The following is a 27,991-nucleotide window of genomic DNA, read 5'->3' as shown; positions in this document are numbered from 1 at the left end:
TGGTGCCATGTGTGGTTTTTTATTTATTATTATTTATTAGTGATTTAGTGATTGTTTTAGAGTTTTTAATGAATGCTTATTGTGCCTGTAAGCTGGTTTTAACATTGTTACCCACCCTGAGCCTGGCTTTGGCTGGGGAGGGCAGGATATAAATGGAAAGTAATCAATCAATCAGTAAAATAATGGGATATATCGGTGTGTGTCCTGAGAGCTATGCCCACAATTCCCCAGTGGAGCAAACAGCAGGTCCCAGGAACTGTTTCAAAATTGTGCAGGGGGAAGGCATCATAGACCCTTCTCTCTGCACACCATTATTGTGATCTCAATTGTCCCCCTCACACACACAGACACATGGGAACTGAATTCCCAGCACAGAACTATAGGCCACCGTGGCTATCATGTGGACTATATAACTCATGAACTGGACTTCAGTTTGTCTGCACGTTGAATGTTTACTTATTGATTCCATCTTTATTGATTTATTGCATCTATTTATTGCATCTTTATCCCACCCTTCTTCCAAGAAGCCCAGAGAAGCCTGTACGGTTCTGCTGTCCTCCATTTTATCTTCACACCAACCATGGTATGTAGATTACACTGAAAGACAAAGATTGTCTCAAGCAGAGGACTGAACTCGGGTCTCCTTAGCCCTATCCAGCACGTCAGACACTACACCATACTAGATAACAGTGAATTATTTTACAGAATTCGAAATGAATGAATGTGGATGATAAACCATCTGGGTAATCTTAGAGATGCTTTATATTTCATTAATAACCCCCCTGGTGGATTGATAAGCACAAGCTTAACTATATCCTACAAAATCTACTGCCCAAGAATATTTATTGTAAAAGTTAAATGAGAAAAAGAATGGTTAAATTACCTCATTTGACCTCAGATCAAATAGGGAAAGAATGCTGATTTATCTATTTAGAATAATACAGGAGCTTTCATATCTGAAATCAACAGACAGCCACCCTAGTCATTTTGGAGAGAAAAGCAGGGTGTAAATATCTTTTAAAAAAAGTATTAGTCTAAGATGCCACAAGATTCCTTTTGCTTTTGCTGACAGACTAACAGGTTTCTCATGGCATAAGTCTGCTGGAATTGCAGTGCGGCCTCTACTCCCCCGAAGCTTATACCACAATAAATGTGTTGTTTTTAAGGTGCCACAAGACTCCCTTCTTGATCGCATCGTAGGAACCACTGCAACCATAGCTTCCTCTTGTTATTTTGATGACACGTTGATTTCAAAAGACTTCTTTTCACCTAAGTAAGAAGTCCTGACCTGGATAGCCCAGGCTAGCCCAATCTGGTCAGATTTCAGAAGCTAAGCAGGATCAGCTTTGGTTAGTATTTGGACAGGAGACCACCAAGAAAGTCCAGGGTTATGGCACAGAGTCAGGCAGTAGCCTCTGGTTAATCTCTTGCCTTGAAAACCCAACTTCGGCGGTGTTAAATGGAAGATACGATAACTTACCTTATTCAGAAAGACTGTGATCTGAAGAGAGTTGACACACTACTTCATATGATGTTGGAATGTCCCCAGTACAATTCTTATCGCAATCAATGAATTACCCCTATTTCAATCAAATTACCTGCCACCGTAACAGATGATAAAATAGTCCCCTTTTCGCTGGTGGATAGAGATCCAAGAACAACACTGGGGTTGGCCAAGTATCCCTCCACCATATTTTCCCTGATGAAACACAGGCTCCCCATTTACTGCTCAAGACCTTTGGGTCATGGGAGCTTGAAAAAGGAAAAAGAAAGCCCAGCTGGGTCACCAAATCGGCCGGGACTTGATGGCACTTTACACACAGGAAGGCAACCTGAATAAATCATACTGAAGAAATGTCCACCTCACCCCCACCCTGTTGCAAGCTACTGGTGGGAAAGGGAAGCTTCATAGCTGTATACTTAATTTATCTTAGACTAATAACACTGCCAAATTGCTAATACCATCTCAGGAAGGTGCAAGCCCATCCCATGAACATCAATGGAGAATTTCGCTTTGATTTCAGTTGGCTAAAGAATCAGAGGGGAGGAAAGGGGGAATGGTGTAGCCTGATCTTGGAAGATGGGGGGAGACCGTCAAGGAAGGCTCTGCAGAGGAAGGCAATGGCAAACCCCCTCTGCTTCTCACTTGCCTGAAAGCCCCTTGCTAGGGTTGCCATAAATCGCCTATGACTTGAAGGCATTTTACACACAAAGAATCAGACGGGGAAAACCATGGTTTGGGGGGGGGGAATTACTTTAATCCTGGCTGCATTGTTCAGTCCGGTTGCAACGAAGTAAATCCCATTGAACAAGGCAGGAGTCAGGTCTGAGCAAACACACACATCAGAACGGGCTTGAAGCCTTCCATCCTAAAAACCCTTCCTTGGAATTAAGCCTATTGAAGACAGCGAGGCCATTTATGCATTTTTGCCTTGGATTTGCTGTTCTGTAGGTGCACATTTTCCCCATCCCAATTCTTAAAACTAAAAAAAATAAACGCCCATGCAGAGTTTTGAGAATTCGGATGGGGGAACTGGGCACCTAGAGAGCGGCAAATCCGAGGCAAAACCTCCCGTGCGTAAGCGAGACTCGCTTCCAAGAAAGCATGCCCCGGCTTGAATATACCTTTCGCGGCATGAGTTTTTCCAGCTGTTGAAGGCGCGGCGGGGCTCGCACGGAAAACAGAAAGTGGGGGAGATCCGACAGGAATTTCACCGGGGGGGGAATGTCGACACGTACGAAGTGGGCAAGCTGCTTGCATCGACTGGGGCATCAGTAGGTGCCAGGGGCGCCCGTTGGCACACGCAGCCCGCCAGATGGGCAATAGATACAGATTGGGGGGGGGGGGGTTTGGCTGGTTGCGTTGTCGAACAAGCTGTCTGGGGAGTCCGCCAGCAGAGCGCCACCGCCACGGTTGGGCCATTTACGCACGGGAGGTTTGGCCTGGGGTCGGCCGCTCTCTAGATGCACGTTTTCCCCATCCAGAACTCATCAGGAAGCCCCCATGCAGAGTTCTGAGAATTCAGACGGGGAAAACGTGCAGCTGGAGAGCGGCCGGGCCAACCCCAGGCCAAAGCTCCCGTGCGAAAGTGGCCGGAGACGGTCCGCGCTCCCTTGGCAGTTTCACACCGCTGCGCGCCGCTAGCCGAAAGCTGGCCAAGGGGAGGGGAGGGGAGGGGAGGGGAGGGGAGGGGAGGGGAGGGGCGGCGCGAACCAGGAAAAAAAAGGGGGGGGGATCTTACCAGCCTATGGAGAGGAGCATCCTCGACGCGGGATTCGCCGACGTCTATAAAAGGGGCTTCGCCTGCCGCTCGCCCCTTTCTCCGGAATTCCTCCGCAGCCCCCGAGCGAGCGAGCGAGCGAGCGCGCACCGACGGCTCCGGGAAGGAGGCAGCGGGGTGAGTCCGGCCCGTCCGGCCCCCAAGTTGTAGGGCGGAGGGGCGAAGGGAGGGGCGCCGTTCCTCGGCGGGGCCAGGGGCCACGATGACCTCGGTCCCGTCGGTCAACGCGAGCGGCGCCTGGGACGAGAGCCGCGGCGGGGCGGAGGCCCCCCCCGCGGCCGGCAACCTCTCCTTCCCGGCCGCCGCCGCCCCCTCCAACTTCTCCAACCAGTTCGTGCAGCCGTCGTGGCGCATCGCGCTCTGGTCGCTGGCCTACAGCGCCATGGTGGCCGTGGCCGTCTTCGGCAACCTGATCGTCATCTGGATCATCGTGGCCCACAAGCGCATGAGGACCGTGACCAACTCCTTCCTGGTCAACCTGGCCTTCTCCGACGCCTCGGTGGCCGCCTTCAACACCCTCGTCAACTTCACCTTCGCCCTGCACGGCGAGTGGTACTTCGGGCCGGCCTACTGCCGCTTCCAGAACTTCTTCCCCATCACCGCCGTCTTCGCCAGCATCTACTCCATGACCGCCATCGCCGTGGACAGGTGAGGTGGCGGGGGGGGGGGGAGAAGGCGCGCCTCCTGGAGAGGAGGGGCGGGGCTCAGTGGCAGAGCCTCTGCTTGGCGGGCGGAAGGTCCCGGGTTCAATCCCCGGCATCTCCAGTTCAGGGGACTAGGCAAAGACCCCTGCCTGAGACCCTGGAGAGCCGCCGCCAGTCTGAGCAGACAACGCTGACTGGGATGGACCGAGGGTCTGATTCAGTATAAGGCAGCTTCATGTGTTCTTGTTGTACTGTTTTGGGGATGGGCCGTGGCTCAGTGGTAGAGCCTCTGCTTGGCATGCAGAAGGTCCCAGGTTCAATCCCTGGCATCTCCAGTTCAAGGGACTAGGCAAGCAGGTGGTGTGAAAGACCTTTCTCTGCCTAAGGCCCTGGTGGAGAGCCGCTGTTGGACTGAGTAGACAATGCTGACTTTGATGGACCAAGGGTCTGATCTGGTATAAGGCAGCTTCATGTGTTCAGGAGAGCCCGTTGCTGGCTCACCTGTCTCAGCTCTTCTCCGGCATCTTTCTTTCCTGCTTTCTTGTCCTTCCCATGGAAAGCAAGGATGCCTATGACGCTTGAACGCTATCTTGGGCATCTCCTATCAAGGACATAAGAATTGGCCTGGCTGGACCAAACCAAGGGTCTGTCCTCTCCTAAGGAAGGCCATCGCCTTCCTCTGATACGGTCTCCGGCTTGTGGTATTCAGGGAGATATACTACCACTGTACATTGAGGTCCCACTTAGCTGCCTTGTAGCCATTGGCTTACCTACCGTCCTCCGCCAAGCCCTGTGGCTCGTTACAGCGATCATTTTGATGGATGACACCCTGACGGTAGAGGGAGGATCCACAAAACCGATATCCCCTAAAATGATCTATTGCACACCTGCGTGGGGGCAGGGCGCCAAAAGCCAGCCATTTCTCACTGTCGCAGGCTGATCTGGCCAAGCAGATATAAATCTGTTCAAATTTCCCTCTCCTTTGTGTGATTTGGGGGGGGGGGGCATTCATAGTAGGTGGAGACCAGCAACCTGGAAAACAGGGCGAGGTAGGGGGATGCACCCCTCCGCCGCGTTTGAGAAAGCGCTTTCTATTGTTCCCCCGCCCCGATTGTTCAGGTCCATTTCCTCCTCGGGTCGTTTTCTTCAATGAAACGACCGCGGCTCGGAGCCGGCTAGTGGGCGTGGCCACGGATCCATTCAGGGTTCGGAGGTTTCCGCTGGTGAATGAAATCCATCCCGTCCTGGCTGGAGTTGAATGAGACAGCCTTACCTGTGGGCCATTGCCTGCGCTGTCACGGGAGTGGAGCCACTCGACAGACCGACGCTCTGCTGAGCTTGGCGTCCCGCGGCGCTCACAGATCGGGCGGCAGGCTTGCCCGATCTCCCTTGTGTGGGTTGAGAGATGTGCGGCGTTGACAGTGCAATCCTCTGCAGAGTTACTCCGGTCTGGAGTAACAATATATGGGTGGAACAGGCTTCCTCGGGAGGTGGTAAGCTCTCCTTCCCTGGAGGAAGAGGTTAGGTGGCCATCTGTCAGCAATGCTGATTCTATAACCTTAGGCAGATGATGAGAGGGAAGGCATCTTGTCCATCTTCTGGGCATGGGGTAGGGGTCACTGGGATGTGTGTGGGGGGGGAGGTAGTTGTGAATTTCCTGCATTGGGCAGGGGGTTGGACTAGATGACCCTGGTGGTCCCTTCCAACTCTATGATTCTGTGATTCTATGGGTGTAAAAAGAAATTAACAGTGCAATCCTAAAGAGAGTTGCTCCATACTGGAGTAACTCTCTTTAGGATTGCACTGTTAATTTCTTTTTACAACCCTAAATTGTAGGAGTTTCCATTTGCATTCAGACCTGGGGGGTGTGAAATCTCCAGAATCCCTGAGTGGGGCAGAAAATGGTCAGTGGTTATTCAGTAATGAAAGAATGCAAATGCCCAAAGGTGTTCTCCCAGAGTTTCAGTGATCCTGAATGCCAGTTCTGTGGTTTTTCTTAAATCTCCTAAAAATGGATGTTGCAATTTATGGCTATCAAGTTGCTATTATCAGATAGATCCTCCACATTTGTATTTCTTTCTTTCTGTCTTTAATATAATATCTTTTTATGCAATTAGACAATGAGTTCCATGGATTAATTCTGCATTGTTCATTCTCTTTCCCTCCCCTCCCTTAAAAAGTGCTTCCTAGAGTTTTGTTTTGTTTTGTTTGTACTGCCTGAAAGATTTAAATGGGCAAATGTGAAGTTCCTTAATTGAGAGATGCCATCCTTGGCAGCAGTCCTCCCTCACTGAAATAAATTGTCAAGCTTCCTACCAGTCTTCCAAGGTGACCAGGCAGCTTGTCAGAATTCTTTACAAACTTCCTTGAAATTTCTACAGATTTCTTTTGCGCGCATAGGATGCATTCCAAATTCATCTCAGAGTTTGTTTCAGGTGAAATTCTATGGAAACTCTAACTGTAGGCTGCTACCTGTTGCTGTGTTATATTATGGCTAGATTAACAGAGAAAGGCCTGCTGGGTTAGACTAATACCCTTCCAGAGCAGTATTTTCCTACAGGTGAGAAAATCTTAACAGATGAATACCTGATACATAGGCCAAAAAGATCAGTGGAAAACCAGCCAGGATTTTGGAGAAAAAGGAACAGCCAGCGTGATGTAGTGGTTAAGAGTGGTGGTTTGGAGCAGTGGGCTCTGATCTGGAGAACCGAGTTTGATTCCCCACTGCTCTACATGAGCGGTGGATGCTAATCTGGTGAACTGGATTTGTTTCCCCACTCCTCCACATGAAGCCTGCTGAGCTAGTCACACTCTCTCAGCCTCACCTACCTCACAGGGTGTCTGTTGTGGGGAGGGGAAGGTGATTGTAAGCTGGTTTGATTCTTCCTTAAGTGGTAGAGAAAGTCGGCATATAAAAACCACCTCTTCTTCTGTGCACTTGTGTTCCAAGCTCTGCATCATTGCTAAGTAGTGGGCAGATTTAAGAAGCCCCCCCCCCAAATAATATTACCTTTCCTCCCTACTTATGAGCCCCATGGCACAGAGTGGTAAGCTGCAGTACTGCAGTCCAAGCTCTGCTCATGACCTGAGTTCGATTCCGACAGAAGTTGGTTTCAGGTAGCCGGCTCAAGGTTGACTCAGCTTTCCATCCTTCCGAGGTCGGTAAAATGAGTACCCAGCTTGCTGGGGGTAAAGGGAAGATGACTGGGGAAGGCACTGGCAAACCATCCCATAAACAAAGTCTGCCTAGTAAACGTCGGGATGTGACGTCACCCCATGGGTCAGGAATGACCCGGTGCTTGCACAGGGGACCTTTACCTCTTTATCCTCCCTACTTGCCTATGTGTTCCTCTTGACCATTTGTGGCACAATAAGCAAACAAACTCTCTAATTATGTACAAGAATTACTCGGCACCTAGAAATGATTCACACAGTGCACTCCTAAACAGAGTTCCAGTGGGTTTAGTCATTGGAGTCAATGGGCTTCGAAGGGTGTAACTATGCTTAGGACTGCACTGGTAATTTCCCAAGAGGTTCCTTGGTGAGGGTATGTTACAAGCCTACAATCCGGGTGCATAAATGTGTATTTAATGTCATACATGCCCAATCTCATCAATTCTCTGAAGCTAAGCAGGGTCAGCCCTTGTTGGTATTTGGATGGGACACCAAGGAAATCCAGGGTCGCAATGCAGAGGCAGGCGATGGCAAACTACCTGTGAACGTCTCTTGCCTTGAAAACCCTATGGGGTCGCCATTTGATGACAAAAAAGAAATCATATATGTGTTTTCCCATGTAGATAAGGTGGCAATCAGTGCATGGTGATAAAGAACATGCTTTGCTAGGAACTAAAGGGTGAGGCAGTGATGGGACAAATAAACCACTCAACATTAATTTAGCCAGTGTGGTGTAGTGGATAGAGCATCAGACTAGGATTCTGGGAGCCCCAGGTTCAAATCCCTACTTTACCATGGAAGCTCACTGGGTGACTTTGGGCCAGTCACACTTTCTCGGCCTACCCTACCTCACAGGATTGTTGTTATAAGGAAATGGACAGAGAACTATGTTCTAAGTCTCTTTGGGCCCCCTATAGGGACAAAAAGCAGTTTATAAATAAACGCATGTATTCATACAAGCTGTTTTCTAATCAGGGAGCTTAACAAACTTAATTACTAGCTTCTTGGGGGTCAGACTGTTTTAAAGTTATTTCAATGTTATTTTATGTTATTTTAATGTTATTTTATGATAGATTGTGATGGCGTTTGGCCACAAACAATAAACTTTATCACATATCACACACAAGTGCATTTGTATTATAATTTCATTGCTACTTCTGTCATAATTATTTGTTTTTGTTCCTGATTTTATTAGCCTTAAAACATTGCTTGTTTTTTAAGGGTTTTATACTCTGTTTCGAGGACACAAGCCAAACCATATCTCACACTGAAGATCCATGATACGATCCCCTGACATCAGAGCTGTGACACTGGGGAAGAGGTGTTAATATTCCCCCATACCATTTCCTGATCAGAAATGCCCCCAGGGCTGTATTAAGCCACGGAAGTAAAAAAAAAAAAAAAAAAAAAGGACAGGCACAATACAGATGCCTGTCTTTTTACATTGCTGCTGCTTGAGCATTTTTGCTTTTATTTACAATATTGCTCAGATTGAAAATTCTTTTAATGATGATGGTTTAAGCAATCGCAGACATTGTAACAAAGAGTGTAGGACTTCCATATTTGGAATCAATACATTTCCCTTCTGCATTAGAGCCACCTTCTCAGAGTACAATGGCTGTGGTGAGAATCCACTAGAAAAGGCCTGTTCCAAAATATATTAAAGATGAAATTGTAGGGAAAGCATTGTCTGGGTTCTCTTTCAAAATAGCAAGATTACCCAACCCTAAAACAGTCTGTGTGTATGTATAAATAATGCAAAGGGATCTGTGCCTGTGGAACATGCAAGTAGTATATTTACAGTGCAATCCTCTGCAGAGTGGATTTAGAAGTTTGTAACTGTGAATGAGGATTGCATTGCTAATTGCTTATTTTGTTTGGGACCTCATCTCAGTATACAGAAATAGAAGAAACTGGCTTCCCTTTCAGGGCATTTTTGTTGAGGAATAATAATTTCTCCCACACACTAATGATCAGGTGGGCAGAGCTAAGGGTAACAGAGTGGGATTTTGTAACCATTCCCTTGGACATAGAAATATGCAGCTGGCAAAATAAGATTCCTGTGTTTTTTTTATTGTTCCATAATTTGCTCAAGTTACATCTGTATCTCCTTGCTGCCTTTACAATGTTTGGTTTTTATTTAACTCCATAAAAAAGCTGCTCTTGGTGATTCACTTGGGTGCTATTTTCTCTTTGACAAATGAGTCATTTCTGAGTCGCCGCCGAATCCCAGAGATCAGACTAAGCCTTGCTACTGTGAAATCTTTCCCCCCTTAAGGAGCCATAATACCCAGTCAAAACAAAACCTCAAAACCCCTTCCCTCTGTGAGATGCAGTTAACTAAAAGCTGGTATGCAATAGTAGCTCTTCTGATAGTTGTCTGGCACACTTTGGGAATTATCCCAAAGTAGTTGAACATAAAAGTCATCAAGCAGGAAACAAGCAAGTTGGTTAGAAAGCAGAAAGACTGATCTTGCTTCCAAAGGTGCTTCCATACCTGGTGTGGAAGAAAACTTGGGTTTGTCATTAAGGCCATTCTGTCCAGCTTAATCCAATCCTAGCTCCAGGCACAGCAAAGAAGAAAGGCTAAAAATTTCCAACATATTTTTAAGGTTAAAAAGGCAGCTACAGGAAGGCTGTTGCCATCTGGATTACAGTCATCAATGAATCTATAGATCGTCCACTGCTTCAGTTCTTACGAAAACTTCTAAATGCCCCTTGATGTGTTGCTGGCGTTACTCTTCGTTCCGAGTTTGGCCAAATGTCACTTGAAGCTAGGGTGTGGTTGGCCGCCTTTAAACTACACCTTAAACTGTGATTTAGCACTGAGGGGTTCCTAGCTTCTCTGAAACATGACCCTTTTAAATCCTCTTGGCAAAAAATCTTAGATGAGAAACTGGCGTTGTTGGGCTTCTCGCAGGATATGTTATCAGATCTTGGGAAAACTGAAGCTTTTGCCAAAATTAAAAAGCACATTAAAGAGCTCTGCTTTTCGTGCTCATCGTGTCTGTTCATCCCAGTTCTTCGGAATACCCCCCCCCCATGTGGTCTGCCTGCCTATACATATTATCTAACAACTCCTCGTCTCTGTAGAGCTTTTTGCTTGGCTAGACTGAATGCTAACCCTTCTAGTCTAGGGCTCTTCTTATATTCTTATATATATCCCCTGGAACTACCGCTCATCTCTAGACTACAGAGATCAGTTCCCCAGGAGAAAATGGATGCTTTGGAGAGTGGACTCTATGGCGTTGTGTACCCCAGTGAGGTCCCTGTCCTCCCCAGATTCCATCTAGGAGCCTGGAGTTTCCTAACCTGGATCTGGCAACCCTAACCCCCCATCCCCTGCCAGTGGCCAGAGGGGACCTGGCAACATTAATCAGGAGCTAAGGCCCAGCATGTCCTCACTGGCCCTCTTTCAACCCTCTCTTTCGAGTTCAGCCCCAGTATTTGCTCCTGTCTTGGCCTCTGCTGAGCTTTCTCCTCCCCAAATATCTATATTCCCAAGCCAGAGTTGGCAACCCTACTTACATGACTGTGGTTCCTGGGACTGCAGAAGTAAACTTTTCCAAGGTCAGAAATGGCTGTTGAGCAGAGGGGAAAGTTGGTAAGATTCATCACCCTTCGACATTCTTTACATTGGATCCAACCCATCGTGGTCAGTGGGGCTTACTCTTAATAGAAAGTGCATAGGATTGCAGCCCACGAACTTGACAATGAGCTTCATTTGAATGGTACCCCAATCAGAGGGAGACTGCTGATGGGTGTGGCTGAAGCTACTTCTCATAGCCTGGCTGGAGAGCTGGCATGGTGAACACATGCAGCTGCCTTATACTGAATCAGACCCTTGATCCATCAAAGTCACTATTGTCTACTCAAACCGGCAGCAGCTCTCCAGGGTCTCAGGCAGAGGTCTTTCACATCACCTACTTTCCTAGTCCCTTTAACTGAAGATGCCGGGGATTGAACCTGGGACCTTCTGCATACCAACAGATGCTGTACCACTGATCCACAGCCCATCCCCGTAGTGGTTAAGAGCAGTGGTTTGGAGGGGTAGACTCTAATCTGGAGAACCAGGTTTGATTCCCCACTCCTCCACATGAGCGTTCACTCTGGTGAACCGGGTTGATTTCCCCTCTCCTACACATGAAGCCAGCTGGGTAACCTTGGGCTAGTCACAGCTCTCTTAGATCTCTCTCAGCCACACCTACCTCACAGCATGTCTGTTGTGGGGAGGAGAAGGGAAGGTGATTTGTAAGTCAGTTTGATTCTTTCTTAAGTGATAGACAAAGTTGGCATATAAAAAAACTATTCTTCTCCTTCTTAATATATTTATGGTTTATTGCTTTAAAATTTCTGTTCCTCCTGATCAATTGTTTAAGGTGGTCTGCAAAATACATCAATCTCATAGTAAAATATCACACACCAACAGTCTAATAAAAGTTTCCATTGCCTGGCTATATAGCCATACAATAGAATTGCTTTTTAAATGCTCTGCAAAAATGGGAGGGGGTGGGGGAGGACTTCATTGCTTGCCTTACAGAAAACCATCAATGGGTTTCTGAGCTGCTATGTGCTGGTAAGCAAGGATTCTCCTGCATTACAGTAGCAAATGAACCAGTCTTTCTATTTTCTACTTCACCGGAAGCCTGAGAACTTTAAATGAGAGAAGAGCGCTAGCTCACTTTGATTTCTACAAAAAGCATTGTAACAAAACATTTTATTACCGCTGTTATTTTGCCTGCCGTTCACTCCCTGCTCTCCCACACTAGGAGCATGGTGTGCTGCATGCAACATTAAAATTCATAGGCAATAATTGCCACTTAATTTTTAAAAGCAAATGGAAGAGAAAGGGAAAGCATTTTAAGGATTCAAGTGGCACCGTGTTGTGTTCAAGCAGCTGATGCAAGGAAGCACAGAACAAGATATCAGAATTCTTCTGCATTCAGTTCCATGTGACTGGGAGTTTAATAGGCTAGATCCAGCCAACTTTTCACTCAGTCTCACCCCAACAAACAGGAAAGAAGGAAAGGGCCTAGGGAGAAAAGGTGGTAGAACTTCAGATGAACATGACTTTCACCAGTAAGGGGTTAAGTGACTCAGTTCCAGCATCTCCAGTAGTCTGGAGATCTGGGAGTTGGCCCCACCTGACAGTTGGTAACCCTAGTCAGTGGGCTGGAATAGGATTGCCAGGCCCCCACCAGGGAGGCAAGGCAATGCAGAGGGCAACGCCTGGCCGAGCCCCAAATGAGTAGAGTTGCCAGGTCCCTCTTCACCACCAGCAGGAGGTTTTTGGTACGGAGCTTGAGGAGGGCAGGGTTTGGGGAGGGAAGGGCCATCAATGCCATAGAGTCCAGTTGCTACCATTATGCAGAAATGGGGGAAAGACATTCTTCCCATTTAGCATCCCTGCTAGGATAAACATCTAGTATGGAAGTAACCCAAGAATACTATTTTGCCACTGATTTTCACTAGGCTACTGCTACATGTTAACACTTGAAACGGCAAGGTCTTAATAAATGGACTAAATACACAGAAAATCTTTGCCTGTCATATTTTGGTCAACATTTTCTTCTCCGCCTTTTTCATTGTTAGTAATGGTTGAAGTCCCCTCCATTTGAATTGTAATTGGTACCAGTTACAAGCTCTTGAAAAGAGCTGGCTGGCTATTTTTCAAGAATTGTGAATGGGTTTGTCTTGCTTTTTGTTTTGTTTTGTGTTTTTTGGGGGGTTGCACATGCACCTTTTTGTGCTGTTCATTGGGAATTGTAGTTGGGGGCCAAATAGCGGAAGGAAATTGATTGCCTGAGCAGCCTTCTGATTTACTGTCTGTAATAGTCACATTTAAACAATATGTGCCCCGCTCCTGGATGTATGTCATTATGTTTTATAACCTGGAAAAGCCAAACCAATCTCTCAAGTCAAGACCCAGGATATTGTGCTCTAAATTATTTTCCTATTTTAAAAAAGTGCTGTCTATTTCAGCAAGCATACACCAGCATTGCAGATGCCTTTCTGACTGGCCTGTTTTGAAGAACGCAGACCAAGCAGGTGCAAAACCGTTACAACAACCACGTGAGGTAGTTTAGCCTGAAAGAGGGTGACTGGCCCAAGGTTACCCATTGAGCTTTGTGGCTTAGTCAGAATCTGAACTCAGGGCTCCCTCTTACTGCTCTGACACATTAACCATTCCACTGCCACAACATACAAATTTTATCTCCCAAATATAGCCTCCTACAATGTTTTTCTTTTGCAAGTTTATGGGCAATTTGTTTTGATTTTCCTCCAGGTGATGCATGGCTTTTCACAAGTGTTCCTCCTCTGGTCTTTACAGTAATGAGTCTGAGCATCATTTACTTCTGCTAATGTAGTATAGTCGCAAGAGCCCCATAGTGCAGAGTGGTAAGCTGCAGTACTGCAGTCCAAGCTCTGCTCACAACCTGAGTTCAATCCCAACGGAAGTTGGTTTCAGGTAGCTGGCTCAAGGTTGACTCAGCCTTCCATCCTTCCGAGGTCGGTAAAATGAGTACCCAGCTCACTGGGGGTAAAATGCAGACAACTGGGGAAGGCAATGGCAAACCACCCCGTAAACAAAGTCTGCCTAGTAAACGTCAGGATGTGACGTCACCCCATGGGTCAGGAATGACCAGGTGTTTGCACGGGGACCTTTACCTTTTTTAATTTGTAGCTCAACCTTTGAAGCTCTGTCCACTCATTTGGTTGAGTTTTTCTCCTGTTTTTCTTCAAAAGAGAATTTCCGTGCAGTCTTTTGGTATGGATACTGCAGGGACAATTCCATGGGTATGGTGTGGGAGGATGAAATCTAAATTTTCTTTTTACCCTCTTCGGTATAATAAATCATCTGCTTTCATATTTGCTCGAATGGGTCAGCAGTCTCCCAGTTCATTCTAAAATCCTCCCCGGTGCCTTTGTTTTCCCTTTTGTTGTAAGGACTATTGTTCTTTCATGCCTCTGTTTTGAAAAAGAAGAGATCGGTTTCTAACACATGCTACATTGAAAATTAGATTGTCAGGCGGAGTTACTTGAGTATAATGGATTCAGGTTTACACGAGTGTTTGCTTCCAGATTTTTCTTGCCTAAACTATTGTTCACACCACACAAGGTCAACCTGTATTATGAGATAAAAAGTTTATATCTGAGAGCCCCCCGTTTCAATTTATGAGCTCAGTGGTTTTGTTTATGGCACAAGAGCAGCAACTACAATTGGATTTATCATGCCTGTCAACCTAAAATAGGAACATTTCTGTCCTTCAGGAATAAGGATCCAGATGGGTTTTTCTTCAAGTGAATGGAAACTATACTCAGAAGCATATTTTTATAGTCTGGGTATACAATCTCCTAGAATGAATACATTTATTTGAAGTAGAAAGAACTTTTTCTCTCTCTCTCTCTCCCATAATACTAGAACTCTTAGGGTTGGGAAATTCCTGGTTTGGGGGTGGAACCTGGGAAGGGTAGGGTGGGGGGGTGGAGGGACCTCAGCTGGATATAAAGCCATGGAGTCCACCCTCCAAAGCAGCCATTCTCTCCAGGGTAACTAATCTTTGTAGTCTGGAATCAGTTGTAATCCCCAGGCAACACCTGGAAGTTGGCAACCCGATGTTCATAAAGCACCCTGTTGTGGATGTTGAGCTAAATAATCCTGTCCCCCCAGCATCAACATGCCAAGGTTGTATCTTTTTCAGCACTTTACTCTTACAATCGCCACCATCTCATTGAGGGTATTCACTGGGATTCCTCATGGCCACTTACAGTTGAGCAGAGGCACTTAGTGAGATAGCCATGGCGCAGCTACATGGAAAGGTGCTCTAGAGATTACAAAAAAGTGAATGTGGAGTGATGAATGCCAGAGGGGTTCCCCCCCCCTCGGCATCCTGTAGAGTGTGCAACGTGTTAAGTGCTCTTCTGCAAGTCTCTCATTCTCAGCTACACTTAACCTGTACAGTGAGAACATTGTTCGCTTGTTTTTCAAGGCAGCTGGAAAGGTAGAATTTAAATATGCCACTGTCAGCCAACAGCAAATTTAGCACCCTCCCCTCTTATAAAAGTTCAATAGAATTTACTTGTCTTGTGATGTCCCACCATTTATGGTTATGTCTTTGTTGGCTACGGCTTGTGGAAGTAGGCAGCCAAGGTGACCTGGTGAGGTATAGTTGTGTTGGACTAGGCTTGGGGAGAGCCATGTTCAAATCCATGTTCAGCTATTAATCTCACTGGCTAACTTTGGGCCAGTTACTCTCTCTGAGAGCCAGTGTGGCGTAGTGGTTAAGAGCAGGGGACTCTAATCTGAAGAACCAGGTTTGATTCCCCTCTCCTCCACATGAGCAGAGGACTCCAATCTGGTGAAGCGGGTTAATTTCCCCACTCCTCCACATGAAGCCAGCAGGGTGACCTTGGGCTAGTCATAGTTCTCTCAGAACTCTCTCAGCCCCACTAACCTCACAAGGTGTCTGTTGTGGGAAGAGGAAGGTAAGGCAATTGTAAGCTGCTTTGAGACTCCTTAAAGGTAGAGAAAAAGTGGGGTATAAAAACCAACTCCTTCTCATGCTCATCTCTCACTGGCTGTTGGATGTCAGGATGAGGAGAACTACATACACAGCCTTGAGGTCACTGAAGGAAGAGTGAGAGTTCTAGCACAAGCAAAAGTGTTGCATGTGATCCAACTTAATGTTTCTCATGAGGTGATGCGCCCGCTTTCCCCACCTCGGCTACAGCCCTTGTTCAGCTGCTGCAGTAGCTGGTTGTTGAGCAGCTTTACAACATATACCAATGTTTGCTCCAACAGGTCTAGCCACATGGACAAGCACCTGTCATTATCAAAACATGACCAATTACCATCCTATGAAAATAATGTCCCACTTTCTCTATATTTACAGGAATCATTAATCTAGCAATACGAAGCAATCAAGATTGCAGTTGTTCCATAGCTTAAATTAAGAACCAAAAGGCTATAACGTTAACAAACACAGTAGCAAAAGGAGACGAGAACCTTAAAACTTTATGAACCTCTTAAAATATAGTACATAAAAATGGAACAAAATACATTTTAACACATGCCTTTTATTGGTGTCTGTTATGTTCATGGAGGGAAGGTAGTACTGTATCGCCTGATCTCGTTCAATCTTGGATGCTAAGCAGGGTCAGTACTTGGAAGGGAGACCACAAAGGAAGGCCATGGCAAACCACCTTTTCTTTTCACTTGCCCTGAAAGCCCCTTGCTGGGGTTGCCACAAGTCAACTGCAACTTGACAGCACTTAACACAAGCATTACATTCACAGGTAATAAAATAGATGTTCATCTTGAGCTAAAAGCATCAGATGGAGAAATTAGATTTTGTAGCCCTACAGCTAGCATAAAGACTCAGCATCCTTACTCTAAAAACATGAAGGAATGGAAGAAGGAAACTTAGTAGTTTTACTGATTGGTCATTGTACATCTTTGAATTGCTTAGATCCTATACCTTCCACTTGTGCCAGACTGCCTTGGTTGGCAATGGTCCATAGCACAGCGCTTTCCTCCATCACTAGGTGCTTTCTGCCCATGCAGGATTATGTGTAATGCTGAAAGAATATGCTCCACAATGAGCACTGCCTCCATCACGGAGGACAGCACTACAGAAGAAGGAGGAAGGTCTAGGATCCAAGCCACTACTTTTTGTAATGGCGGCTGCTTTAAATACTGTGAAAAGTGGAAAAGAAATAGGTTAAATAAATATTGTCAGTGACCCTTCCCCAGGGAAGGATCATTGGAAGGAAGAAAACAGAACACAGACTCATGCAGAGCACTGGTGGGCAGCCTCCTTTATGGTTAGAAACTAAGGATGTATGATTATGCCCCTTTTGCTTCTTTTTAATGGTGTGTATCATCATTGCGAGGTTTTCCAGTTTGCCCATTTTGGCTGCAGGTTATTCCAATTCCTTGGTTTCTTTACATAATTATTATGCTAGTTGTATGTTATTTAGGAGGATACTAAGAAAGTCTAGGAGCAGCTGAGGTCCTTCTAGACTGCTTTTTCCTTCTGTCTTTAATCTGTGTGGGGCCAGAGGAGTGAACTGTTGGGCAGAAGCTGGAGAGCAAGAGCCAAAGAGCTCTTGGCCCTTGGTTCTTGGCCCCAGTCTCATAGCCTGGGACCAGAGGGGGGGGGGGAATCAGCTTGCCAAACATGGACTGATTCATATTTGATTTTTTTTCGTAACTTGGAAACTTTTTTTTTTAGTTTTGCAAGCCACTTTGAGTCACTCCATGGAGAAAGGCAGCCTAAAAATTGCTCAAATAAATAAACTGATGCAAACATAATGTTAAAAAAATGGGGAAAAGTGGAATCGAAGGAGAGATTTTCAAGTCAAAACTGCAGGGATAAGAAATTCAAAATAAATCAACCGTACAAGAAATCTTGGGTTCACAGGAGATTAATTTTGCTGCACACTAGCAGCTATCTTGGAGAATTACAGTGCAGTCCTATCAGAGTTAGTCTAGTCTAAGTCCTTTCACGTCAATCAGTTTAGACCAGCCTAAATCTGCATAGGATTGCAGTACTACCGTGCCAGTCTGTTGGAACAGCTCAGTCATCATCACAGTTACGTTGGATGTCTATATTATATGCAGGGGAAAGTACATTTTGCAGTGTACTTTACAGTACATTTTTTTCCATCCACTTCTAGTTGGGTGACATTTCTATGATATTTTTGTTTTACCAGATATATGGCCATTACTGATCCTCTAAAGCCCAGACTCTCTGCCACTGTTACTAAAGTGGTGATTGCAAGCATATGGATTCTCGCATTTCTACTTGCCCTTCCGCAATGTCTCTTTTCAAAGACAGAAGTGATGCCCAGAAGAACTCTATGCTATGTCGCTTGGCCAGGTGGCTTCAAACAGCGTTTCACGTAAGTGTTTGAAATTCAGTGCACTTTTGACAAACTTTTCTGTCTCTTAAGAGTGAAATAACAAGGCATTTACCAGATTAGCTCAGGCCAAAGGTTATGGGGATTGTAAATTAGACCTGAATATGAAAAAGGCTCTAGCAGGACTCTCTTTAGCAGTGTGAAGAATATGGTATGCAGGTGGTGTCTCCATTTTCCTCTTGATTTTTAAATCAGTTTCTGTTAATTCACAGATAACTTGCCTCTTCATGGACTCCTTTTGTTCCCAAATATCCCATAATGCCTGACAAATGAAAAGGATGGATCCAGCCAGCTTTCTTACTGAATCTCACTCAATTCTCCTTTTTAAAGCCCTTGTCCCACATTGCTTTTGTCTGTGCAAGTCCTATGTTCCACAACATAGCCTTTTGGTGATCAAAGGGGACACCTTCCTCCCTTGTTCACCAGTGGAAAAGTGGTTGGATCCAACCCTTTCCTCCAAAGCCATCATTTCATCCACTCATTCAGCCACAGCACCTTTCTCTATCTAGTTGGCCCCTGCAGAGAGAACAGGTAGTATTTCTAAATGATACATTGAAGGGCCTGATGCTTCCAATCTTCAACCCAAATTGGACTTCAACAATATAAGAATGTATGAACATCCCTGCTGTGTCTCACTCAGCAAGGGTATATCTAGTCCTCCTACTTCCCACAATGGCTGTCCAGGTGCCTCCACTAACCTCATTTCTGTGTTCCCCCTCTCCTTAATAACTCATATTCTGCTTCTGAACACCAGTTTTTCATGTAGTCATTCTGGTTCATAGCCATTGATAGATCTGTGCTCTATGAATGTGCCCAACTCATTTTAAAGTCATCTTCAGTAGTGACCATCATCACATCTTGGGGCAGTGAATTCCCTAAATTAATAAGGTGTTGTGTGTAGACCTACTTACAGATTAATCTCCCAAAAGTGTTGGTAATCACAAGTACCCTAGCAAGATGGGAATTTGTTATCTATAATAATGCCTTCTGCTGCTGCTGCTGCTTATTGGGAAGAATAGTCAGGTGCTGAACACCCAATTGATAACTGGAAGCAAAAGGATGAAAATTCTTTCTTTCATGCATGACCTTTCTAGCTCCCTCCTCACTAAAAATAAGGTGATGTGTTGGGCTGAGATGTGGAGGCCAGTTCATGGGGGAAGAGTTCAGCATTTTCAATACTATAAAGTTTAATTCAATATCTGAATATGTTGGTAGACCTGTTGTGCCTTGATGAGACTGTATCTGTCCAAATACTATATTTCCTTTTGTTTACAAAAAAATGTTTTCTAACTTCAACTTTTCTAACTTCAACTTCTAACCCCTCAGAAAGCAAAAATTAAGATATATGTGCTAATTTATTTATGCAAATTTATACCCCACCCTCATCCCCAGAAGGCAAGAGTCACTAGAAAAGACAGTCATGCTAGGAAAAGTTGAGGGCAGCAGGAAAAGAGGAAGACCCAACAAGAGATGGATTGACTCAATAAAGGAAGCTACAGCCCTCAATTTGCAAGACCTAAGCAAGGCTGTCAAAGATAGGACATTTTGGAGGACATTGATTCATAGGGTCGCCATGAGTCAGAAGCGACTTGATGGCACTTAACACACACACACACACAGTTATCCCCAGCAAGCCAGTCTCAGGGCAGGTAACAATAATTAAAATACATAAAATCATCAAGTATCATTAAAACATCAATACCTCAATAAAATATCAACAAAACCTTGTAATACACTCATAAACAGGTGGCCTTAAATTTACCTAGATGCCACCGTATAACAAAATATCAGCAGATCAACCCCCCACAAAAATGTTAAGAGTGGGGGGGAGGGATGGGGAGGCCAGTGATGATGGATCCTCTTGTGGCTGTCCTCAATTATAGGCTAAGGCAGCATAGGATGCAGCAGTATTGGGTAAATTTGCACTTTTGCAATGTATGTTGTTAAAGGACTAATAGGAAAGTAAATATTGCATATATTTTAATTTTCTCCCAAATTTCCATTTTTCCCAAAATTTTAATGAAAAAAACCATGCCCCCCTCTTCCCAGTAGCTTCAACATTTCCAGAAATTACAGATCTAACGTTGGAAAGAAACGCCGTAGTGTCCCAATGAAGCCATACAGCTACCCCTCACCCAGGGAACTGGTTGTTTTTAACAATACAAACAGCAACTTCTCTTGTGACCCACTCTTTACAGGAGCCAGCGTGGTGTAGTGGTTAAGATCGGTGGTTTGGAGTGGTGGACTCTGATCTGGAGAACCAGGTTTGATTCCCCACTCCTCCACATGAAGCCAGCTGGGTGATCTTGGGCTAGTCACACACTCTTCGCCCCACCCACCTCACAGGGTGTCTGTTGTGGGGAGGAGAAGGGAAGGTGATTGTAAGCCTTAAGTGGTAGAGAAAGTCGGCATATAAAAACCAACTCTTCTTCTGAAAAAAATGTTTCAGTTATGTTTCAATTTAATGTTCTTGTGTTGCAGGTACCATGTCATTGTGATTGTACTGGTATACTGCTTCCCACTGCTTGTCATGGGGATCACTTATACAATCGTTGGAATCAGCCTTTGGGGAGGTAAGATCCCAGGAGATACATCAGACAAATACCAGGAGCAGCTGAAAGCAAAGAGGAAGGTACTGTTCCACTAGGTTCTTCCATTGGTTTTGATGGTTGGTTATTATACATTTCTGTAGCTTCAAGAAATGTGTTTTATTGTTAAGGTTGCCAGCTTTTGTTTTCAAAAATATTGGCCATATTGGAATAGCCAGGATATGGAGTGAGAACAGCTGGACACAGCAGATGCAGGGCAGAACCTGAAGGTTTCTGGAAGATAAGAGGCAGAGCCGGGGAAGAATCAGGCTAATCAGCAGCAGAACGTGGACGGAGCCTTGCAAGTCATGCGTGGCACCTGGCAGAATCTTGATCTTGCCAGCTTCTCAGTGCCCAGTACAGTTTATCTGATAGAACATGGTTTTAAGTTGAATCCAGTCTGGCCACCCTTGGCCAATGAGAAATGGTTCCACCTCCTGAGGCCACAACAAGTTCTAGACGCTCTTCACATTTAATTCATTTAAACCATTTATATCCTACCTGCCTCTCCAAGAAAACCCAGGGTGGCCCACAAATATTATCAAGCAATCATAAACTATGAAGACACAATTTAAAACCACAGATTTTTAACATTCCACAGTAAAGCAAGAGCAGCACTAGACCAATATACAGAAAATGCATGCAGCCCTTGTTTCCTCTGTATCATAACCTGTAGCAACAGAAAACATGTGATATGATGTCACCATACTGCACATATTCCTGTTCCAGCTCTGTGTCACCGGCTGGCTCATGAAGGGGTGTGGCAATCCTGGAAACATGTTGATGACCTGTCAGGCTTTTGTATTACTAGCTGTTACCCTTGAGGCAAAACAGGTGCTGTTTTTGGGTGGAGGCATTCATCTTCTGCAATATGTCGCTCCAACCCAAGTAACCCCTTCGACAGTTACTCTTGCAATTGACTCATATAAATCCACTGCAGCATTGTTGTTTCAAAACATTAATGGTTAAACTTATAGGCTCGTTGATCAGTCTTGTGTGCTTGTCCCTCATTGAGCAAGTACTGAGTTTTGCATAATGTCCTGATGTCATCGTCCCCTTGTTGCTTCTACATTGATCCTTTTTCTGCCCCCTTAAGAAGCAGTGAAAGATTGTTCTGTTCGCGCAGTCATTTTATGGCTAGCTAGAGGGGATTATGAGCTTCTTTGGCTGGGATGCTATCTAAACTAACACGACCACATTTGGCGTTCCATTTTAATAACTAGTACCTGGCTTGAGTTCCTGAAATAGGACATGATAGAATTACTTAAATAAAAGATATGGGGTTGATATTCGATACATGCGTGGTCCTGCCTTTTGTGCAGAGAGGACAAATAAGTGTTGTATTCCACCAGGGTCCCTGAGATGGAACACAGATTGTGGAATAGGGGAAAGGGCCATTGTAGGAGCTACCACCATCACCACTAGAGTTGCCAACTTCTACTTGTGGAATTCCTAGAGAGATAGGGGCAGTGCCTAGAGAGGTTTTTAGAATGTGAGAAGAAGAGGGAGCTCCACAGAGATGTGATGCCAGAGAATCCACACTCTGAAGTTACCATTTCCTCTAGAGGAACTTAACTCTGCCATCTTGAGATCAGTTGTAATTCCAGGAGAACTCAAAAGTCCCACCTGGAGGCTGGCAAGAGAAATCAAAGTATAGTTCTCTAGAACTGGGAGTTGACAACAGTAGCCACAGTTTGAATAACTGGGATGTATGAATGCAAAGGGCTTTCTGACCCTTAGTCCCACCCCATAGATTGCAATTTTCAGTTGCTATCAAAGCAGTATGAGCAAGGAGCTAGGGCTGGTCCCATTCTTCAGGCTGTCTGCAGGCTCTTCTTCCAGCCTAAGTTGCCACGTTTAATAAAAGACTATTGAGAAAAGTGAGTAGAATCTGTTTTTTTTTACCTTGTAAAATTAATTCCCATGCTATAATTGCCAGATTATCTAGCAAATCACACAAAATTATTTCTCTGTCATCCTGTTCTATAACTGTAATAGTTTGGCTTATGCATTTTTTAAACTATTTGACTTATAAATTTTATGCCATTAAAGGTTCTGGTATTGGTATTGGTTGGCTGGTGGCTGCAATCCTCATAGCTCAGCTGCTTAGAGCCTATTGTCTTCAGTATCATTGAAGCAGCTTCTGCAGACAGGATTGTGGCCCTGCTGTCTAAATACAGACAAATTTGATAGAAAGCCTACTTTGGTAGCTGAAACTCATGTAGTGTTAGGAGTAATTTTAAGTTGGATACTCAACAAAAATCAAAAGCTGAAATCTCTGTCCAGATTCTTAAGGGCCTAACTAAACAAGACACTGGAGGGTGCATGATTAGCAAATCCTAGCAGCTTTTAAGGTAGAAACAGCAATAGGGTTGCCAACCTCCAGGTACTTAGTACAGGAGCGAAACACTGCTTAAACAAAGTGCAAATTATTTTATAAATAGCTACGTGCAATTACATACAATATGAGACATTATTTACAAAAGGACCTACAAAAAGTCATTCATAAATATTCATATTTTCAAATGTCCCAAAACCAAGTACAAATTCTTCTTCCGCAGACAAATGTCATGTAGTACAATGGATGCCAATAATAATGGAGGATACGGCTGTTTCAGATTCTTGGCTATTTAACAATTCTTCTTCAGTCCTTCCTATTCATATAAATAATTTAAAAATTCAAATCACAATCATGTTATCAGTCATAAATAGTGTTAATCAATAAATATTCCAATAAATATTCCAATAAAATTATTTACAGAAGGCATCTTGCAAAATTTTCTACCTATTTTTCATTTCCAGATTGTAGGTTATAATATATGTCCCGCCACTGGGGTATCGTCGTTATATTGATGATCTTATATTTTTATTTTCTGTAGATATTAATTTTCAAGAATTTTTTTTCACGGCTCAATACATGTTCCAGCATTCAATTTACAGGAAAAGCCCATCTTCAAGAAATACCTTCAGGACTGAAGAAGAATTGTTAAATAGCCAAGAATTTGAAACGGCCGTATCCTCCATTATTATTGGCATCCATTGTACTACATGACATTTGTCTGCGGAAGAAGAATTTGTACTCGGTTTTGGGACATTTGAAAATATGAATATTTATGAATGACTTTTTGTAGGTCCTTTTGTAAATAATGTCTCATATTGTATGTAATTGCACGTAGCTATTTATAAAATAATTTGCACTTTGTTTAAGCAGTGTTTCGCTCCTGTACTAATTTCCAAATCTGCTGATAATTGTAGTGTCTATTTTCTCCTCCACCTCCAGGTACTAGCTGGAGATCTCCTGCTATTATAACTGATCTCCAGCCGATAGAGATCAGTTCCCCTGGAGAAAATGGCCACTTTGGCAATTGGACTCTATGTGGGGTTGCCAGGTGCCCGGTGGTGGCGGGCAAACCCCCAGCAATTTGCCCCTTAGCCCGGCAGTTGGCTGGCAAACTAAGAGCTTGAGTGGCATAAGGCCTCTTGTGAGGCGGGACTTCCGGTTGTAAACAGGCAGTGACGCGCACGTGCGTCGGAGCGTCCACGCATTGCTGCATGATCCCGAGATGTGCCTTAAAAGTCTCCCACCAGAGGAGAGGTAGGACCTGGCAACCCTAACTCTATGGCATTGAAGTCCCTCCCCTCCCCAAACTCCATCCTCCTCAGCCTCTGCCCCAAAAACCTCCCGCCAGTGGCAAAGAGGGACCTGGTAACCCTAAACAGTAGCTGTGTAGGACTTAGATTTGAATTGGGCCACAAAAGTGGGAGATGGTTTATCTGTTCCACCCCATCTGCTTTTGCTAATCAAAACTGGGATTACTAGCCTAACACTGGTAACTCCTGGGAGATGGGGGAAGAGTTGTCATATTTGTGTGAAACGCACACACACACACTGTCCTGTTTTTAGATAGAAGGAGGGGAGTACTTAACCAGGCCAACCCTGCTTAGTCTCCGAGATCTGACGAGATTGGGCTGGCCTGGGCCAAATAGATAAAGGCAAATACATGTACAAATCTCAAATACATTCTGTTGCCTCTATGCAACAGCACATTAAAATTTGTTAATGCGTGCGAGTGTTTTTCTTAAACAGTGAATATAAATAATTGTAATGGCCATGTTAGACTAATCCACATTCATGTAGATATAACTGTACGTAATGCATTAATAGCACCGAAAAAGCTGTCAAAGTTTATTAGGTGGTGTATGCATTCACGAGGGCCATGTGTAGGCCATTAGCGATGACCTCAACAAGTGGGACTGGAAATGTTACATTTAGTATTAGTCATTACAGTGTCTAACTGATGATGTTATCATTAGTTTATAGCTACTCAGATGAAACATAAGCCCCACAAATAAGGACGTTTATTTAAGAGTATATCTTTGAACAGCTGTAGCCGTCAAGCTTAACATTTAGGAAAAGGAAAAACCTCATTTAATGATGGAACATATATTACAACTACGAGGATTGTTTGTAGGGGTGTACTAATCAAAATCCAGCCTGAGCCTTGCCCATCTGTGTGTATATGCCATCAAGTCAATTCCAATTTATGGCAACCCAATGAATTAATGACCTCCAAAATGTCCTATCTGCCCATCTGTACTTATTGTAAATGCTCCAAATTTGGACGAGATTATTTCTGACATTCAGAAAGTCATCAGAGACCTTTCGATTTGGTAGTTATACTGGTTCCTTACTTCTGGTCTCACTGTTGCAGAGAGTGGGAGGCAAGATAAAAGAGAGAGAGCGCAATTTAGCAGATACATACCCTAATTTTATCAACTTCAATTCTGATACTAAAATGTAAAATGACTCAAACTGAGTCCAGGTTGTGCGTGGTTTTTTTCTCTTGTACATACCGTATAGTTCGAGAACTATGAAAAGAGAGACTGATGCTACTGCAAGCTGCTAAATCAGTCCAATCCGTTCCCTAAAACTATAGATATTGAATAATCTCTCCCTCTTTAAAATTATATTTTCATTAGAATAACAATTAAGAGGCATTGCCACTATTGTTAAGCTGAATTCCCAGTTTCATGCCTGAGATTATGTTGAAATATCTTTTTCTAAAAATTAATACTAGAATTAAAAAGAGCGATAACAATTCATAAATTACCAATACTAAAAAGCAGCGGACTCTAATCTGGAGAACTGGGTTGGTTTCCCCACTCCTCCTGCTGGGTGCCCTTGGGCTAGTCACAGTTCTCTCAACCCTCTCAGCCCCACATACCTCACAAGGTACCTGTTGTGGGGAGAAGAAGGGATTGTGATGAGACTTCTTGAGGTAGAGAGAAGTGGGATATAAAAAACAACTCTTCTTCTTCTTCTTCAGTATCCATAAACAACAAATAGCACAACCACACTGTGAAAAAGAACAATTCTCATAGTCAAATGCCAAGATTAAGGACAAACATTGTCCATCAAAGCAGTTGACCCAAGGCCATAACAGAGAAATATTCAGTCAATCCTTTCAATGGCATATGACTCTAAATATTTTCTTAATCTCCAAATATTATGAATGGTCAATAAACAATTCAACACAACTAAGAACTGCGAGCTTAGTGACCTCCTCTGGCTTGACTTTATTCCACTAGTTTACAAATAAAGACCATCTTTGTTCAAACAAAGTGTCTGTGTTTCCCCCCACCTCCCTAATCTTAGTTGTTTGGAAAATGATATTTTATCCATAACCATCTTCATTGTAGCAGTGGTGGACCAACAAAGAAAAACCCCTCAGGAATCACTGCTAAATACAGCAAGAACTGCCTAGCAGCTTGGATCCGACCACATATTCTAAAGACTTGGGGGCACTAAAGTTTTTCAAACAGGGTATGAGCTGCTGGATTCCCCCTCCCTCATTGACCACCATTTTGCCCCCTATGCTGTTTTTGAGGGTCCACTGACACAAACACCCCCAGGGGTCCCAGTGGACAACAATTTCATGGGTCCCAGTGGACAACAGTAGGAGGGAGCAATTTACAGAATCATCAGTCAGCCTTCTGAAAATTTATTTAGCTATTGACTTCATTTATACTCTGCTTTTCTCCCCAATGGGGACTTAAAGCAGCTTATGCTTGCCTCTTCTCCATTTTATCCTCACAACAACCTTGTGAGGGCACACTAGGCTGAGTGTGTAATTGGCCCAAGGTAACCCAGCAAGCTTCCATGGCATGAGTCAGGATTCAAACCTGGGTCTCACAGATCCTAGTCTAACACTCTAACCACTGCACTACATTGCTTCTCTATTTAAGTGTTCTTGAGTTTTTGGGATGCCATAAATATGTTGTATGTCACTTTTGTGCAAATGAGCCTAAAATATTTTAAAATATGTTAATGGACAGGGAGTTTGGCACAGAGAAACCGAAAATGGAATGGAAACAAAAACTTATGGGTTTGATTTATACGAGGGAGGAGAGATCAAAATAGGGATTTTTCAAGTTGAAGCTGTAAAATTAAGTAGCCTACCTATTCTTTAAGTTACTATATATCCAATTCAAGGCTCTCCTTGTTCTTTGTCATCTTTGTTATATTGTGTTGGATTCCCTCCAATATGGTCAACATTATTCCTGCTCTGTTGGCTGTGTGTCCATTGTACACTGAACTTCTTCCAAACTCCAAGCAATGAGAAGACAAAGCCAATGCATGGGGGCTGGGGGCACATTCATAAGGATCCCTTTCACTTAATCTACTTAAGAATTAACCTAAACACCATTGATATCAGAGGGACTAAGAATGGAGTCTAAAGAGTTGCTATTGGATTTTTCCTGAAGCAAAATTTGAAGCAAGCTTGGAAGTGAGGGAAACCATACGAATCCTTTTTTTTTAACAAATCAGAGTAGGGGCTGATTTCAAGTTTCCCAACCTTGCTGTTGCTACCTAAAAGTTCCCCTTCCAATATCACTTCTGCCTTGCATGATTCTCTACTTTCATGTCATTTTTCCTTGCATGAAATTTTCCCATTAAACATATGCAGTTTCCAACATTATTTGTGCAACAAGAAATCAGCATTTTACATATATATAGAATGACATGCCTAGTGTGTAAAAAAGTTGCATTTTAAATTGTATAACCAGTTCAGATCTGCAGTGCCGAAAACAAAAAGCAGAGATCTGAAATTGCTGACAAAAATATACACATAGATACAAAGGAATGAAATGAGGGACAATCGTTCACCCCTGTGTCAAAGTAGTGAAATTTCTTGAAAGGGTGAGATGGATACATCCATATATGCTTAGGACAGAAACGATAAACAAGGGGATTTTTGATTCTCTGATGCTTACAATTTATCTCTGTCCTTGTTTATGCTTAGTGTACAATGATGATAACGCATATTCTAACAATTCAAAATGTGCACAGATGTGCAATAATACCAGTGTTATTGATAAG

At 44.0% G+C, this 27,991-nt stretch overlaps 1 protein-coding gene across 1 annotated transcript in view; it reads left to right on the top strand.

Moving 5' to 3' along the window:
* The first annotated feature begins 3,483 nt into the window (after positions 1 to 3,483).
* The window catches only part of TACR3 (tachykinin receptor 3), a 48,502-nt gene continuing 23,994 nt past the window's right edge, over positions 3,484 to 27,991 (top strand). The window contains exons 1-3 of the mRNA XM_056855831.1: positions 3,484 to 3,929; positions 17,816 to 18,004; positions 20,504 to 20,654. Of these exons, the coding sequence (XP_056711809.1) occupies positions 3,484 to 3,929; positions 17,816 to 18,004; positions 20,504 to 20,654 (786 nt within the window). The remainder of the gene's footprint in view (positions 3,930 to 17,815; positions 18,005 to 20,503; positions 20,655 to 27,991) is intronic.

This window comes from Euleptes europaea, chromosome 9 (genome assembly GCF_029931775.1).
Source record: "Euleptes europaea isolate rEulEur1 chromosome 9, rEulEur1.hap1, whole genome shotgun sequence".
NCBI lineage: Eukaryota > Metazoa > Chordata > Lepidosauria > Squamata > Sphaerodactylidae > Euleptes > Euleptes europaea.
The sequence above is the reverse complement of the archived record's forward strand: the minus strand, read 5'-3'. Positions and strand labels throughout refer to the sequence as shown.